Source organism: Notamacropus eugenii, chromosome 6, assembly GCF_028372415.1.
Source record: "Notamacropus eugenii isolate mMacEug1 chromosome 6, mMacEug1.pri_v2, whole genome shotgun sequence".
Classification (NCBI taxonomy): domain Eukaryota; kingdom Metazoa; phylum Chordata; class Mammalia; order Diprotodontia; family Macropodidae; genus Notamacropus; species Notamacropus eugenii.
The window spans coordinates 330,933,059-330,949,564 of record NC_092877.1 but is presented as its reverse complement, the minus strand read 5'-3'; the positions used below and the strand labels follow the sequence as shown (position 1 = coordinate 330,949,564).

Genomic DNA, 16,506 nt, shown 5'->3' with positions numbered 1-16,506 from the left:
GCTAAAGGAGACCCAAAAATATGCTGAAGAAAATAACACCTTTAAAAATAGGCTAACTCAATTAGCAAAAGAGGTTCAAAAAGCCAATGAGAAGAAGAATGCTTTAAAAAGCAAAATTAGCCAAATGGAAAAGGAGGTTCAAAAGCTCACTGAAGAAAATAGTTCTTTAAAAATTAGAATGGAACAGATGGAGGTTAATGACTTTATGAGAAACCAAGAAATTATAAAACAAAACCAAAAGAATGAAAAAATGGAAGATAATGTTAAATATCTCATTGGAAAAAAAACTGACCTGGAAAACAGATCCAGAAGAGACAATTTAAAAATTATGGGACTACCCGAAAGCCATGATCAAAAAAAAAAAAAGCCTAGACATCATCTTTCATGAAATTATCAAGGAAAACTGCCTTGATATTCTAGAACCAGAGGGTAAAATAAATATTGAAAGAATCCACTAATCTCCTCCTGAAAGAGATCCAAAAAGAGAAACTTCTAGGAACATTGTAGCCAAACTCCAGAGTTACCAGGTCAAGGAAAAAATATTGCAAGCAGCTAGAAACAATTCAAATATTGTAGAAATACAATAAGGATAACACAGGAACTGGCAGCTTCTACATTAAGGGATCAAAGGGCTTGGAATATGATATTCCAGAATTCAAAGGAACTAGGATTAAAACCAAGAATCACCTACCCAGCAAAACTGAGTATAATACTTCAGGGGGAAAAATGGTCATTCAATGAAAGAGAGGACTTTCAAGCATTCGTGATGAAAAGACCAGAGCTGAAAAGAAAATTTGACTTTCAAACACAAGAATGAAGAGAAGCATGAAAAGGTAAACAGCAAAGAGAAGTCGTAAGGGACTTACCAAAGTTGAACTGTTTACATTCCTACATGGAAAGAAAATATTTGTAACTCTTGAAACTCTTTTCAGTATCTGGGTAGTTGGTGGGATTATACACACACACACACACACACACACATATACAGAGAGAGAGAGAGAGAGAGAGGCAGAGAGCACAGGATGAGCTGAATAGGAAGGGATCATGTCTAAAAAATACAATTAAGGAGTGAGAGAGGAATATATTGGGAGGAGAAAGGGAGAAATGAAATGGGGCAAATTATCTCTCATAAGAGGCAAGAAAAAGACTTTTCAATGGAGGGAAAATGTGGAGAGGTGAGAGAGAAAATGTGAAGCTTACTCTCATCACATTTGGCTCAAGGAAGGAACAAAATGCACACTCATTTTGGTATGAAAATGTATCTTACAATACAGGAAAGTGAGAGAGAAGGGGACAAGCAGGGTGTGGGAGATAATGGAAGGGAGGGCAATGAGAAGAGGGAGCAATTAGAAGTCAACTCTTGGGGAGGGACAAAGTCAAAAGAGAGAAGAGAAGAAATGGGAGGCGGGATAGGATGAAGGAAAATATAGTTAGTCTTATACAACATGACTATTATGGAAGTTATTTGCAAAACTACACATATATATAGCCTATATTGAATTGTTTACCTTCCCAATGGGGATGGGTGGGGAGGGAAGAAGGAAGAGAAGTTGGAACTCAAAGTTTTAGGAACAACTGTTGAATATTGTTCTTGCATACAACTAGGAAATAAGAAATACAGGTAATGGGGTACAGAAACTTCTCTTGCCCTACAGGACAAAAGAGAAGATGGGGAGATAAGGGAAAGGAGGGATGTTAGAAGGGGGTGCAGATTGGTGGTAGGGGGAATTAGAATGCTTGGTGTTTTGGGGTGGGGGGAGGGGAGATATGGGGAGAATATTTAAAACTCAAAATTTTGTGGAAATGAATGTTGAAAACTTAAAATAAATAAAATTTTAAAAAAGAGATGGGGAGGGGAAAGAAGGATAAAGAGAATTTGGAATTCAAAGTTTTTTTTTAAATTAATGTTAAAGAAATTTTTAATATAATGGGGAACTATCTAACAAAAAAAAATAAAAATTTTAAAAGACAAAAAAAAACTGTTTAAAAAAAATGTAATGTTACAAACATTACCACCTTACAAAAAAGCCAAACACAATGTTTCCATTTCTGGAAGTTGCTTCAATAGAGGCATTTTGGATTCTGGTATGATATTATATAACAATTTCCACTGATGCAGAATGACTTACGGGACCAAAATAAAATTAATTTATAAGCATGAAATTTTTATAACTTTTCTTTATCACTTATAAATTACCAATCAACACACTAGTCATTATGCATGTCCAGGTTAAATCCTATTACAAATCCTACGATACAGCCAACCATTTTCACTGAAAAACACTTTTGTATTGAATAAAAGGGTAGGAATCACATTTCCAATTTGTGAGGATTAGAGACAAAGCAGAACTGATATGCAGTTCATCTGAATTACAAAAGTTTTAAAAGTATTTTGATCATAGTAAGAAAAAAAAGGAAGAATCATGTCTACTCCTAAACTTTACACAAACAGGAGTGATTTGAAACTATTGGTAAATTTTTTACGTGAGTTGATTAAATTGCAACAAACAGGGTGCTGAAAAGGATTTCAAAGACATTTTCTACACAACCAAAAATCTATTCAGAGCCAGATTCAATTCAGCTACGCTTTAGTCTTTTACTCACTTTGGGAGCAAATAGTAAATAAGATTTATAAACAAAGAAGGTGATACTTTTTCTTATTTACAGGAAATACTTCAATAAACAAGACATAATGTTACCAGATCAAGACTACATTACTGTAACAATCAACCTGGACGTTAAAGTTTAACACACAGATCTTTTCAATATGACATGATAGGGTTTAATTAAGTCAGTAACAGGTAAATCCTATGCAGCACATGACATACCTCCTTTTGGTTATATTTGATAGCAAGTTTTAAACGACTTAAATTCATTCTTTCTTCCAACAATCCCCGTTTATCCAAAGGCTCATCACTAGATGTATGGTTTAGGATGACTTCCAGCTCCCGAGAATTCCGTGCCTGGGCAAGCAAATCTTTGGCAAACATCTTACATTGTTGAGCTAGTTCTTCATAATCATTCCTACAAAATACAATAGTATATAATAACTACTTTGAAATTATTACGTTACCTTCAAATATACTTTAAAAATTAAAATAGGAACTTGGTACTCATTAATCTTTAAGTCAAATGTGCTGCATGATACTGAGCCAAAGAAGATGTCAGGAAATACCTTCAACATATTATATTCTCATTCTGGACTGTTCCATAAATTCTCATGTAACTGAAGGCTTGGACAACTAATCACATGGGAGAGCACTGCTTTCATGAGGCATTGGAAAAACCATTTTTCATACTTACAGATCAATTTTCACATCCTCCCTCATTACACACTGATTTTCCTAGTTAGCTTGTTTAATTCATGTGGCACAGGATTTATTCTAACAATAGTTCCCTAAATATTAGTATTAAAGAATTCATGCTCTCTGGTACACTAGACAGTACTCTGGATCTCAAGTTGAAGAATTGGGCTCACATCTTTTTCTAATGCTTATCACCTCTGTAACCTCACTTAACTTGTCTGGGGCTCATTTTCTTCGCCTATAAACTGAGACAGCTGGACTGGATGACCTCTAGATGGCCTTTTACCTCTAGATCTATGATCCTATAATTTTAAATAATAAAACATTCTATTTAATTTTTAAGTAGATTTTTCAGGTAATTTACTTATGACTTATGTGGTTTCTAATATTTTTAAATAGCATTTTTAAGTGACTATTAGGGAGGGAAAACCACTTGGCAATGTCTAGTAAATGTCCATCCTCAATTCCCATTATTTTGGTCTTGGGACTCATCTAGGCAAAATTTATAGAGCAAGTATAGTGCTATGTATATTATAAACAATAAATGTGTAAAAATTAGCTATGAAAAATATGTAGTTCTAGTAAATACAATGTAATAATCTTTAGTTTGAGTCAATTTATATTTATATCTAATTTGGAACAAATTTCATAAGAAACTTTATAAATGACAAAATTAATCTGAATCTTTAAAATATTAAGAATAAGGTTTAAAAAGAAATAAACACCAATCCTAGAACTGAGGCCAAACTTCATAGTATCATTTTTTTTCTGCACTTAGTCTAATAATTTTAGCCAGACACAGAAGTCACCTCTACTGAAGTCTTTTCTTAGAGTGGGAAGGTAAAGGAAGAGGAATAACAGAAAGGCCTTCAAATTTATAATCTTGTGCCTTTTAGGAGCTAGCCTCAAAAACCAGATGCTGGGAGAAACTTTCTTTTTGTTGAACACTATCAGTTTTTCCCATTACTACCCATTTGATCCCTGACAAAAACAAGGGAGACAAAACTTTTAGGCACAAGCAATACAGTAGACTAATGCTCAGGAGACTTAACTTATTCCTCTGGGGATAAACAGGATTAAAAGGCCCCAGCAGAAAGCCAAGCCATCTGAAAAGGAGAAAAAAAATGTAGGTGGGGGAATGGGATGTAATCCCTGCATAATGCCAAGTCCATGCATCAAAAAGGTGACAGGACCCCAGCATACGTGTATGAGGTCCAAAACTCAGGAAAAGAAAGGAAAATCCTTTGGCCAGAAGCATTTGTCTTTTGTAAAGGGGCAGGCATACATAATCTCCAAGCTCCTTCATACCTCAGACGAGGCAAGATCTCAGATCAGAATATAAAATATATTACTGAAATTAATGAAATGGCTTGTGCAGATTATGCCAATAGCTCCTACTAATTAGTTGGCTTTCTTTTAAAGCACTTATGAATTGAAGAGATACATAACAAGGGTAGCCCTATGTTTCTGTCTGTCAAAAGTATGTTTGATCACCAAGCTGTCATACGTATATACATCTGGGCTGGTATGTATATTTGTATCCACAATACATATCTGGGTAAAAAAGTTACAAGTTCGAATATCAGGTTCAAAGGAATAAACTCTAGTACACCAACCATAGGTCCCTTAATTATTTAATGATCATTTCTGGGGTTGCAGAGTATTACTGTGGATAAAGTATTGGAGGAGGAATCCAGAGAACTAACTTCCATCCCAACTGTACCATTAACTAACTATCAGGGAAAATGTTTTGCCACTCTGGGCCCCCAATTCCTCACTTCAGGTCTAAAGGATCTCTACAGTCCTTTCCAGCTCTAAGTCTATGATTCAAATCTTAAATAGGATCCATAGAACAAAAATAATCAAGTTGCTACAAAAGCTGTTTGACTTTCTCCCAAAGTAGTCTTTGTTCATTATTACTAATACTATTAAGATCACAGTTAATACAAAATGTCATTTTTATAGGCATTTCCTGATATTTATCAAGATTTTTTTTAAACAGCAATTTATCCAAAGTAATACAAAATTCAAGAATAAATATTCATTACAGAATTACTAACTTATTTAAGCCATATAAAAAGAGTTATTTAATATCAGGTAGGACAAGGCATTAAACAATTTAAAGTTTTTTTCACTGTTACCTGAATTCTACTTCCACAAGACTGAGCTCTTTTAAGTCTGCACTAAGTTCAAATGCTCTTAGAATTGGATCTTCTTCTGTTAACATGATTAGAGCTGGACTGGCTAAGCAACGATAGATATCAAGTCGAAATCTGTGGTTAAAAAAAAATATTACTTGAAATTGTAAATTCTTATTATAAACATGTCTCACCTGGTTATAATTGTAACATAATTTTTTTTCTAAAATTGCACTTAAGGATAATGCAGCATTTACTTTTTTTAAGGCATATGGAATATTTGACCAGTCATCACAATAATTTAAGAGTTTAACATACTTGAATCCGTCCCAAGGAGGTAAAGAAATAAAAAAAATATGTGGTTTTAATACTTAGTTTTCCCTCTAAGTTCAGAACTTTCTTTTGTGAAATCAAGTTTGATCTCAAAGATGTTTACATCCCTTCCTTATTAAAAATAGATCATGTCATCTAATTGATAGCTCAGGTTTAACACAGAATTATTTTGCTCCGTTGCTTCTTCCAAAGCCTGTGTAAATTAAAAAAGGTGAAATAAGATAATTTATTTACCATATTTATATTGACACAGGTATGGCATAACTACAGAGTAGGCCTTGAAGCCAGAAAAATCTGGGTTCAAGTCCTACCTTTGAGACATAGTGGCAGTGCATCCCTGCGGAAGTCCCTTAAATCTTGACACTCTAGGTTACACTCTAAGATTATGTCCTAAAGAGGGTGCCAATCTGCACTGGTAAAGGTAGTTTCCTCATCCAGAAGCTCCTTGTATCAATGAAAGAAAACATTGATCCATTTCTTATCCCTTACCCCTGGTTAAAAAAAAAGTTCCAATTTTGAAAATCTAAAACGCTAGCATATAAAATATTGACACTTAGGGAAAAAAAAATCTTCTGTAGGCTAAATAAAGCTATTGCTTCTACCTTAGATCTTATAAAAGTTATACAAGTTACCAATTTTGAAAAAAATTTGGAATAGAAAATAAAAGATCACAAAAGCCAATTATGAAGTCAGCCTGAATGATCATCACAACTAACAATGTCTTAAATTTGAATTAGTAAAATATTAAGTCCTTTCCAACTTCAAATCTAACAAGATTCTAAGCTGATCTACCAAGTGATTGCTTAAAAAATCTCCAAAGTGCATGTCATAAGACATAAATTCCCTCATGTGTGTATAAAATGTGAAGCATTAAACACAAACTTTTTAGTATTATCAGCCATTTATCTAAAATATGATGAACTAAAAATACAGGATACAGTGACAATACACATGAGGAAAGACACAAACCATTCACAAGGCAAGTATAAGCTGTTCTTTTTTTCTGGATTTACAGAAAAAAATTAAAATGTACTATGTAGGTCTGAAGAAAGGTATACTACCTCAAACTGTTAATCATCTTCATACCATACGTAAACCTTGCTGGTCTCCACAAGCACATGTGGCAGTAGCAAAAGTTTCCTCACCAACTACTTTATATTGAAATACCTTAAGCCCCACAGTCCTGCTGTTCTTAAAGGTAAGAAAGGTAGAACTTTCCTGTTCTAATGCCTATATCTTGGAATTGTATCTTTAAGGGATCTAACTATTAAGTTCATCAACTGTCCCTTTCTCACATCATCATAGGTAGAGATAACTTTGAGAGATAGAGAAGAGAAGATCCCTCAAAACTCCCCCTCCCCAAAGAATTCGCACTTTGTTCCATTAATAGGGCTCTATTTACTATTCAGTCAGTCAATCAATCAATCAATCAAAAAGAACATAAAGACTATGTTAGATGCTCGAGACACAGACAAAAATCAAATAATCCCTGCCATAAAGAAGTTTACTTCCTACTAGGGGAGACAAGACAACATGAACACGTCAGTAAACGTTAACAAGTATATTAACAATGCAAGTGAAGGCACTACAAAGTCATTTCTGGAGATGCAGTGTTGACAGCATGGGATCAGAGAGGGCTTCTTGTAGAAAGTGTGGTCTGAGCTGGACTTTGGAGGTCAAGTGCACATGCCCTGTGTCAAGGAGAGCCTGCACAGAGGCTGGCAATGGTAGATGAGAACAGCATCAAGGCCAGTTTGGCTGGACTGAGTGTGAAGGGGAATATATCATGTCCTACTCACCTCTGTGATATAAAAGAGCTTGTCTGACACACCCATGCTACCCTTTGGCAAAGAGATCAAGAATTTTTGGCTCAGATACTTCCTCAGCTCTCTCAGTCTCCTTACTATGGCAACTCTTTTACATTAAATTTCTCTAAGTTTTAATCAGTTAATGCTTTTATTTTTTTTTCTGTTTCCCTCTTTTAGGAAATGGCATCCTGTCCAAGTGGGTTTGGATTGGAGCCGACATAATTATTCATACTGCACTGGTTGTACTTTTATTCATATCTCCTGACACATGTCACAGTGGGAAGTCAGTACTACCATTTCCAGGTTCTCCCCATCCCATCAATCAGTAACCTCTCCTCCTAGGTTCATCCAACTACATTTATCATCCAATCAAGATTTCAGTAGCTTTTTCTATTGACCTTCAGAATAATCTCCTTCTTTCTTCAATGGGCTCATGCCCTGGCTTATCATCTTTCTTCCACAACTTCTGTCTTCATACTAAGAGACTCCAACGTATCTGTTGATGTGCCCTCAAACACTAACTTCTCAATTCCTCAATTTACTAATTTCCTGTGATCTACTTCTTCATTCTATCTCAGTTGTGTCTAACTCTTTGTGATTCCACAAACCACAGCATGCCTGGCCCTTCTATCTCCACTATCTCCCACAGTCTATAAAAGTACATGTTCATTGTTTCCATGACACTATCTATTTATCTCATTCTCTGTGATCCCCTTTTCCTTTTGTCTTCAATCTTTCCCGACATTAGGGTCTTTTTCAATGAGTCCCGGCTTCTCATTATGTGGCCAAACTATTTAAGCTTCAGTTTCATTATTTGACCTTCCAGTGAATAGACTGAATTAATTTCTTCAAGTATTGACTGACAATCTCCCTGTTGTCAATGGGACTCTCAAAAGTCTTCTCCAGCGCTACAATTTGAAAACATCAATTCTGTAGTGTTCGTCTTTCCTTATAGCCCAACTCTCACAGCCATACATTGCTACTGGAAAAACCATAGCTTTGACTATACAGTCCTTTGTCAGCAAGGTGATATCTCTGCTTTTTAGTATGCTGCCCAAATTTGCCATAGTTTTCTTTCCAAGGAGCAAGTGTCTTTTAATTTCATGGCTGCAGTGCCAGCTACAGCAATCTTTGAGTCCAGAAATAAAAATTCTGACACTTTCTATTTCCTCTCCTTCTATTTGCCAGGAAGTGATGGGATCAGTTGCCAAGATCTTAAGTTTTTTGATGCTAAGCTTCAAGCCAACTTTTACACTCTCCTCTTTCATCTCAACAGATTTCTTAATTCTTCTTCCCTTTCTGCCATCAGAGACTGGCATATCTGAGGTTGTTGATATTTCTCCTGGCAACCTGAATTCTGGGTTTTGATTCATCTGGCTGGCATTTTGCATGATGTACTCTGAATATAAGTTAAATAAATAAAGTGACAATATGTAGCCTTGTCATACTCCTTTTCTAATCTTGAACCAATCAAGTGTTTCGTTTTTTGGTTCTTACTATTCCTCAGGAGACAAGCAAGAAGATTTGGTACTCCCATCTCTTTGAGGACTTGCTACATTTTGTCATATTTTGTGTAGTCAATTAAGCAGAAGTAGATGTTTTTCTGGAACTCCCTTACTTTCTCCATAATCCACCAAATGTTGACAAGTTGGCCTCTAGTTCCTCTCTGCCTCTTTGAAAACTAACCTGCTTTTCTGGTAATTCTCAGTTCCCATACTGCTGAAGCCCAGCTTGCAGAACCTTGCTGACACGTGAAATGAGAGTAATTGTTCAGTAATTTGAACATTCCTTGGCACTGACTTTCTTTAGGGTTGGGATGCAAACTGATCTTTTCCAATCCAATGACCACTGTTGTGTTTTCCAAATGTGCTGGCATACTGAGTGCAGAACTTTAACAGAATCATCTTTTAGGGTTTTTAGTAGCACACCTGGAATTCCGTCACCTCCACCTCCTTATTGTTAGCAATGCTTCCAAAGGCCCACCTGACTTTGTTTCCATGATGTCGGGCTCTAGAACAGTAACCCCACCATTGTGATTATCCATGATCCTAAGATGTCTTATATAGTTCTTTTGTGTATTCTTACCAGCTCTTCTTAATTTCTTCACTTCTGTTAAATTCCTACTATTCTGGTCATTAATCATGCCTATTTTTACATGAAACTTTCCCTTGATATCTCTAATTTTCATGAAGAAATCTTGTTTTTCCCTTTTTATTATTGTTTTCTTCTATTTCTTTGCACTGCTCATTTTGGAAAACCTTAACTCTTGCTGTTCTCTGGCATTCTGCATTTTTATCTCTCCCCTTCTACTTTCCCTTTCATTTTCCTTCTTTCCTCTGGTATTTGTAAAGCCTTATCAGACGGCCATTTGGCTTTCTTGCTCTTCTTTTTCTTTGGAATGTTTTTTGTTGCTGCCTTTTGTACAATACTGCAAACCTTTGCCCATAGTTCTTCAGGCACTCTGTCTACCAGACCTAATCCCTTAAATCCATTCATCACTTCTACTTTATATTCAGCTATCTTAGCTACACACAGAGATGGTCACACTCTTAAACTTACTATGATCCACACGTGTTTCACTTCCACTCTCATAAAACTCCCTTATCTGATAATCATCTTTTATCATTCCATCTTTTTCCTCTGCATTATTGCCCTTAACTCCACTCTTCATACTCCAAATCCTCTGTCCTTCAGTTCTTTCCCAGTCAATGGTCCCTTTTCTGGATCAACACTCCTTTCCCCATCCTAACCTCTTGGTGAACCAGTTCAACTCTAAACTATGCTCTATTAAACTATCCTTGAGTTCTGTGCCTTTTCATTCTATCACCAGTATTGTCCTACCAAGCCCTAACCTTGGATTACTCCAATCATCCACTATCTTTGCTCCAATTCACATGCTACTGAACAAAGGTAAGGAAAATTATGATACTATGACAACTAGGACCACACAGTGGATTGACACATAGTATGTATGCCCCTAAAAATGTTTATCAGTTGACTGACTGATGCTGACTGATGCTACATAATCTCAACTGGGCCCTCACAGCAGCAATATAATCCCTTTATACACTCCTAATCAATTCACTATCACACTCACCAGAGTAGCTTTTCCACAAAACTTTCCAGCCTTTTTCAAAGCTCTTATGGTTCTCCCTTCCTTCATCCTCTCAGCTGAGATCTTTGCTTCATATTTCATTGAAACAGTTGAGGGCATTTCCCAAGAGCTCCCTCTTCTCCCTTCCATCTCATATTGCAACATTCAGATGTCTTTCCATACTATCTCCTGCTTCACCTCTGCCTCACATAAAGAAGTGGCCCTTCTGCTTGCCAAGGATAATTCCTCTCCATACACAAGTGATTCCATGCTGCCTTTTCCAATTTACTGTCCCTCTCTATCATGGCTTCTCTCTCACTAATCTTCAATTTCTCCTTGATTATTGGCTTCTTCCTCATTACCTACAAATATCCCCCTATCTCTCTCATCTTCAAAAAATCCCTCTTTTGGTCCATCTATCCCTACTAATTATTTCCCATATTTCTCCATCCTTTTTTGGCTAAACTCCTTGACAACACCATCTTGCATTCAAAGTCTCTACTTCCTTTCTTCTCACTCTCTTCTTAACTCTGCAGTCTGGCTTCCAACCACATCATTCAACTGAAACTATTGTCTCCAAACTAAACAGTGATCTTCTAACTACCAAATCCAATGGCCTTTTCTCAGTACTTATTCTCCTTGACTTCTGTGAAGTCTTTAACACTATTTAACACTATTCGGGCCTTTAGAGGGTGTCATGGCACATAGTAAGCACTTAAGAAATACTTGTTCATTGGTACATAGTATACTCTCATCTTTATTTTTTCCTCTAGTTTGTTATTTACCTTGTCCTTTGCTCTGAACAACTGATGATCTGACTACATGCAACTGATTCTAAAATGATTACATATGAAACCAATAATCTCCTGTTTATAAAAATAGGATTTCATTTTAAATATTGTCATTAGGTGCTTATCATGTTGAATGCCATATAATTTTTTCTTTAAAATAGTCATGATGTAAACATATGATGCTCATGAGTAGCTGACAAGCGTTAGCCACTTGCATATCTTGATTTCAACTGAACTGTATTTTCCCACATAGCTTCTGCTATTCTTCCTATTTTTGTGCCTATTTTTGCACTCAAGTCACTGAATATCAAAATAAAAGCTTTGGAGAATCTTGTCAAGTTCTTCATAGAATACCTCCATTTCTTCATCCAAAGATCTTTGAATCGCCAAATCTGATGCAATTTTTCTCAATCTTCACTCTTCTTAACCTCTCTGGAGCCTATAATATATACTGAAAAACTCCTTTCTGTCTGGATTTTTTTTTTGACAATGACCTCTCGGTTCTATTCGTGCCTTCCTATTCATTCCTCCTTTTTATCATTCACATCACACCCTAACTATGGTACTCCCCAGGGCTCTGATCTTTTCTATTTTCTCTCGGTATTCTACCACCTAGTTCCCATGGATTTAATTATCATCTCTTTGTCAATGACTCCCAAATTCATATACCTAGCACTAGTCTCTCTCCTGAGCTCCAGTTAAGCCTCAAGTCTCTCCTCTCTAATTCATCTTACATGCAAATTACCAAAGCAATTTTCCTAAAAAGCAGGTATGACCATGTCACTCCCCTACTCAATCAATTGCAACTCCAATGACTTCATATTGCCTCAAGTACCAATTATAAACTCATTTTATAACTTTTTTTGACTGGCTTTTTTACCTTTCTCACATTATTATACATTTCTGCCTTTATCACACTGTATGCTCGATTCTATGGACCATCCAAACTGATCTTCTTGCTTATCTCACACATGATATTCCCATCTTTACTCCTTTGTACCAGGTTCCACATCCCCGGAAAGCACTCCATCTTCACCTTTACCTCTTAACATACTTGATTTACTTGAAAACTTTTCTCAAGCATCACTTCTTGCTTGAAGACTTTCTCACTCCCTTCTAGTTGCTAGTGCCCTACCCCACCAAAAACATTTACCCTGCATTTACCTTGCATATACAGTGCATACACTTATTGACATACATATTGTCTCTCCACACAGAACATATGTTCCTTGAGAGCAAGAGTTGTTCCAGTTTTGTCTTTGTATGCCTAGTATCTAGAGGTACCTGGCACATGGTAAGAACTTTATAAATGTTTGCCAGCTTGTTCATTCATTTAATGTGATACTACCATCAAGGAGATATGGCACATTAAGAATATCAATAACTAAAATCACTTTCGAGATATGGCACATTAAGAATATCAATAACTAAAATCACTTTCAATGATAGTCTAAGAACTATGGCATTGTTAGCACTGACTCCTTTTCTGCCACTAGTTTCCTGCAGAAGTAAAAGGAGCTGCACAAAAATAACTTTTCCAATAAAATAGGAAGAACCACAATAAGAAATATTCAAGTAATTGATTTACTGATACACAATACTATATCACAGCTATCAGGAACCTCATTAGTTAATTAGCACCTTAATTTTCTGACCTGGAATGTCTCAGACTGTCCTTCTTGTTTTTTGCAGAGCATAGTGTACATTCACAGCCCACTGCATGAGGCTTGGGTAAAGATACATCCTGTTTTAAAAGCATTGTAAGAATTTCATAGTTGTTTCGATGAGCAGCTAAAATGACTGGAGCAACATCCATAGTTGTTGAATACTCAGGGTTCTGAATTCGCTCCATTAGTTTCTGAAAGATATTTACATCAATGTTCAGAGGTTATAACTTACATCTTATAAAAAAGTTTTTCCAAGAGACTCAAGTGAGAAATATCTAGAAAAGAAGAAAAGTATCTAGAAATGTAAAGGATACAATAAAGACAGTGAAAGATATTATCAACACCTCTTGTAACCATTTAAGTTTTGTGAAATTCATAGTTAGCTGCTCATTATCATATAACTGAAGTCAAAAACTTAACTTTAATCTGAATGAAATATAATCATGCCAGCAAGAAATTTTCAAAATAGCAAAGAGTTTCATAATTAGGTTTTTAAAGCAAAAAAAGGCAATTTCTCAAAAAGTACTATGAACAATGATTTTTAATACTTCCTATGATTTCATGGGAAAATATACTTCAATGTAGGGATCCTAATATAATAAAGCATATCTAGAGAATTACATAAGAGCTGAAAGAATTCATAACAACTAAATAAATATTTAGGGCTCAATCTCTTCATCTCTAAGATGAGATGAATTAGACTAAATTCATCTCAGACTGAGAAAATTAGACTAAATGACCTTTAATATAACATTAAGCTTTAGATGTTATGATTTTTACTTGTGAAATATGTTTATTGGTGTGTATACCAGTATTACAATGTATTTGTATATATGTAACATATATGGCATATGTTTAAGTATTGTAATATATTAACATATATACATATACTAGTATTATAATAAATTTCTCATGAAATAATGTGAAGTACTTCTCATATAATACTGCCCTGACCAACATCATTTTTAATGACATTATTAATATATTATAACCAAACCCCAAAATAATGTTAACCTATCATTCATTTATAACAACATTATTAAGAACCAATCATCATCCACAACATCTTTTTTTGCTTGTTTTCTTTTTCTGAAATCAATTAACAGTAGGCAAGGTACATTCATATTAAAAAAATCCTTCTCTACAAATTCTTATTTTCTAGGAAAATGTTCTTTACAATTTTAGTGGTATCAAAGCAAATTTAGAAAAAAAGCTACATGAACAAATGGAATAACAAAAATGCATAACATAAATGAATGGGGAAAATGAGATGTTTCTCCAGCTCTGTACTCCAGTCCTAGACATGGTGATACCACAAAACCCATGAGGTAGGGTAGAAGAGGGGGAGGGTTGGCACAACTCTACAGCTCACAATTCTCTACATATATGCCCTGTCATCATCATTTCATTATCTTTCTGTCCTGGTTACACAAAAGCACAAATGCCAGTAGTGCACAGGTACCTGATGACAGCAAGAGAAAGTAAAGATTCGCAGCCAATAGTAGTGTAAGAGTTTAACAAAACAGGTACATTTCCATGCAATGGCAGAATTCTGACAAAGCTCCCTTGGGAACTCTTCCATTCCATTATTAAAAGTAATCCAATTAGCTTCCATTATAAAATCAAAAAGTTACATGACAGAAGGATATCTGTAATCCACACTGGTTTGGTTTTCATATCTTTACTGGCGACAACAGAAAGCGCAGCACACTGTAACACATCACAAAGAAACAGTTTTAATTTGGTTTTAGAAACATGCTGTAAAACTCTCCTGGAGAACACTTTCACCAAAAAAAACCCATCTACCTAAAGGCTCAAGTTTCTTACTTCATACTTTAAAATATGAACTATGTATAACCAGCACTGCACTTGAAGGCCACTTCTCAAAAATACCACTTTCACTAAAGAATGGAAAATCAACAAGTTTCATGGAACTTAAAAAAAGAAAGTACACAAAAATAGTAATCATCTCCTTTCTAGGAGAATCAGAGGCTAGTATATAAACAAATAAACAAAAGAACAAAATATCTTTGCACTAATTCATACACAAGCAGATTAAGGATTTGAACACATTATGCTGAAACTACAATATCTTGTCAGTATTTCTGCCTCTTATTAAATGTCACCTATAACTCAAAGCTGAAAAACAATTTTCAAATAAAAGCTACAAGGAAAGCTTTAATCATCAACTATAGAATTTTTGTATCCATAGTCTAAAACATTTTAGCAATGTTTGACATCATCTACAGATTTTTAAAATCCATACTCTTCATAGAATATGCAGAACTTGAGCTGGGTATTGAAAGAAAAGTTGTAAAAGAAGCAGGGCAGTGCAGGCAGTTAACAGGAGGTTGAGTGGTGGCCTTTGAACACCTGAAGGACTATCAAGTGAAGGAGAGAATAGAGTTCTTGGGAATTGTTCCAAAGAAGAGAACCGGCATCTGTGGATAGAAGTTCTCAGGGAGAAACAGATCAATTTGCTACTTAAGGAATAACAGAATAGGATGCCTTGAAAGTAATGAGCTTTCCATCACTAGAAGTTTTTGAAAAGAGACTGGATGACTACTTTTCACAAATGTTATGGAACGGATTCATTCCAAATCTAACATTATATGATTCTGCTGGAAATAATGGTGACAATACCCCCACTATGTCACAGTCAATAAGCAGATCACTGCAAGCAACAAATGTGGAGCATAAGTTGTGGACAGAAGATTAGGGTCTGGAACCCAGGACTAAGAATACAGAACAGATTACCAAATCAGACTAGGAGCTAGGATATGTGTCATAAAAAAGGGGAAAAAATATTAGGAAGAGTGGGTAGTATAGGCATTTCTGAGCCTATAGTAGGGCTTTATAAGCCCTCACCTTTATAAGCACCATCACTTATAATTTCCACTTAAGCCTGAGATAGAGTTTGTGGCAAGATTCATACTCACTACTTTTTTCAAACTATCCTTAGTGTGAATAGAGATATTTCAGATATCAGAGGTAAAGGATCAGAGTTCTCAGATCATTCATGAAAAACAATCTGTGGATAAGCTGCATGTTCAAGATTTTTTTTTTAATGCAGACTGATACCATGAAACCAATAATTTTGGTACACATCCACAAAATAGAGGGCACCATTCTCAGTCAAAAGGTCAGCTCAGTCACTAAAAGATCTAACCCTGGATGCCTCAAAGCACTAAAGAACAACCTTGAAAGTAGTTTACTTACACTAAGGGAGTTAATTTGCATGGTAAGAGAATCCATTTATTAGAATATGATTCTTCAAGACAAAAAAAGTTTTGAGGAAGAATAAGTAGGGAATAAGCATGGGAGCTACTGTGCTAGGTCAGTTTTGATTTTAAAAATCTAAATTAAAAAA

At 35.4% G+C, this 16,506-nt stretch overlaps 1 protein-coding gene across 4 annotated transcripts in view; it reads right to left on the bottom strand.

Moving 5' to 3' along the window:
- TRPC1 (transient receptor potential cation channel subfamily C member 1) overlaps positions 1-16,506 on the bottom strand; it is a 77,854-nt gene that overhangs the window by 39,195 nt on the left and 22,153 nt on the right. For 2 of the 4 annotated variants that reach the window (XM_072618199.1, XM_072618200.1), the window contains 3 exons: positions 13,125-13,327; positions 5,447-5,578; positions 2,829-3,024 (listed from right to left, as the gene is read on the bottom strand). In XM_072618199.1, coding sequence (XP_072474300.1) covers positions 2,829-3,024; positions 5,447-5,578; positions 13,125-13,327 — 531 coding nt within the window. Of the gene's footprint in view, positions 1-2,828; positions 3,025-5,446; positions 5,579-13,124; positions 13,328-14,598; position 16,506 lie in introns of those variants that run through there. The other 2 variants (XM_072618201.1, XM_072618202.1) reach the window with 2 other exon arrangements.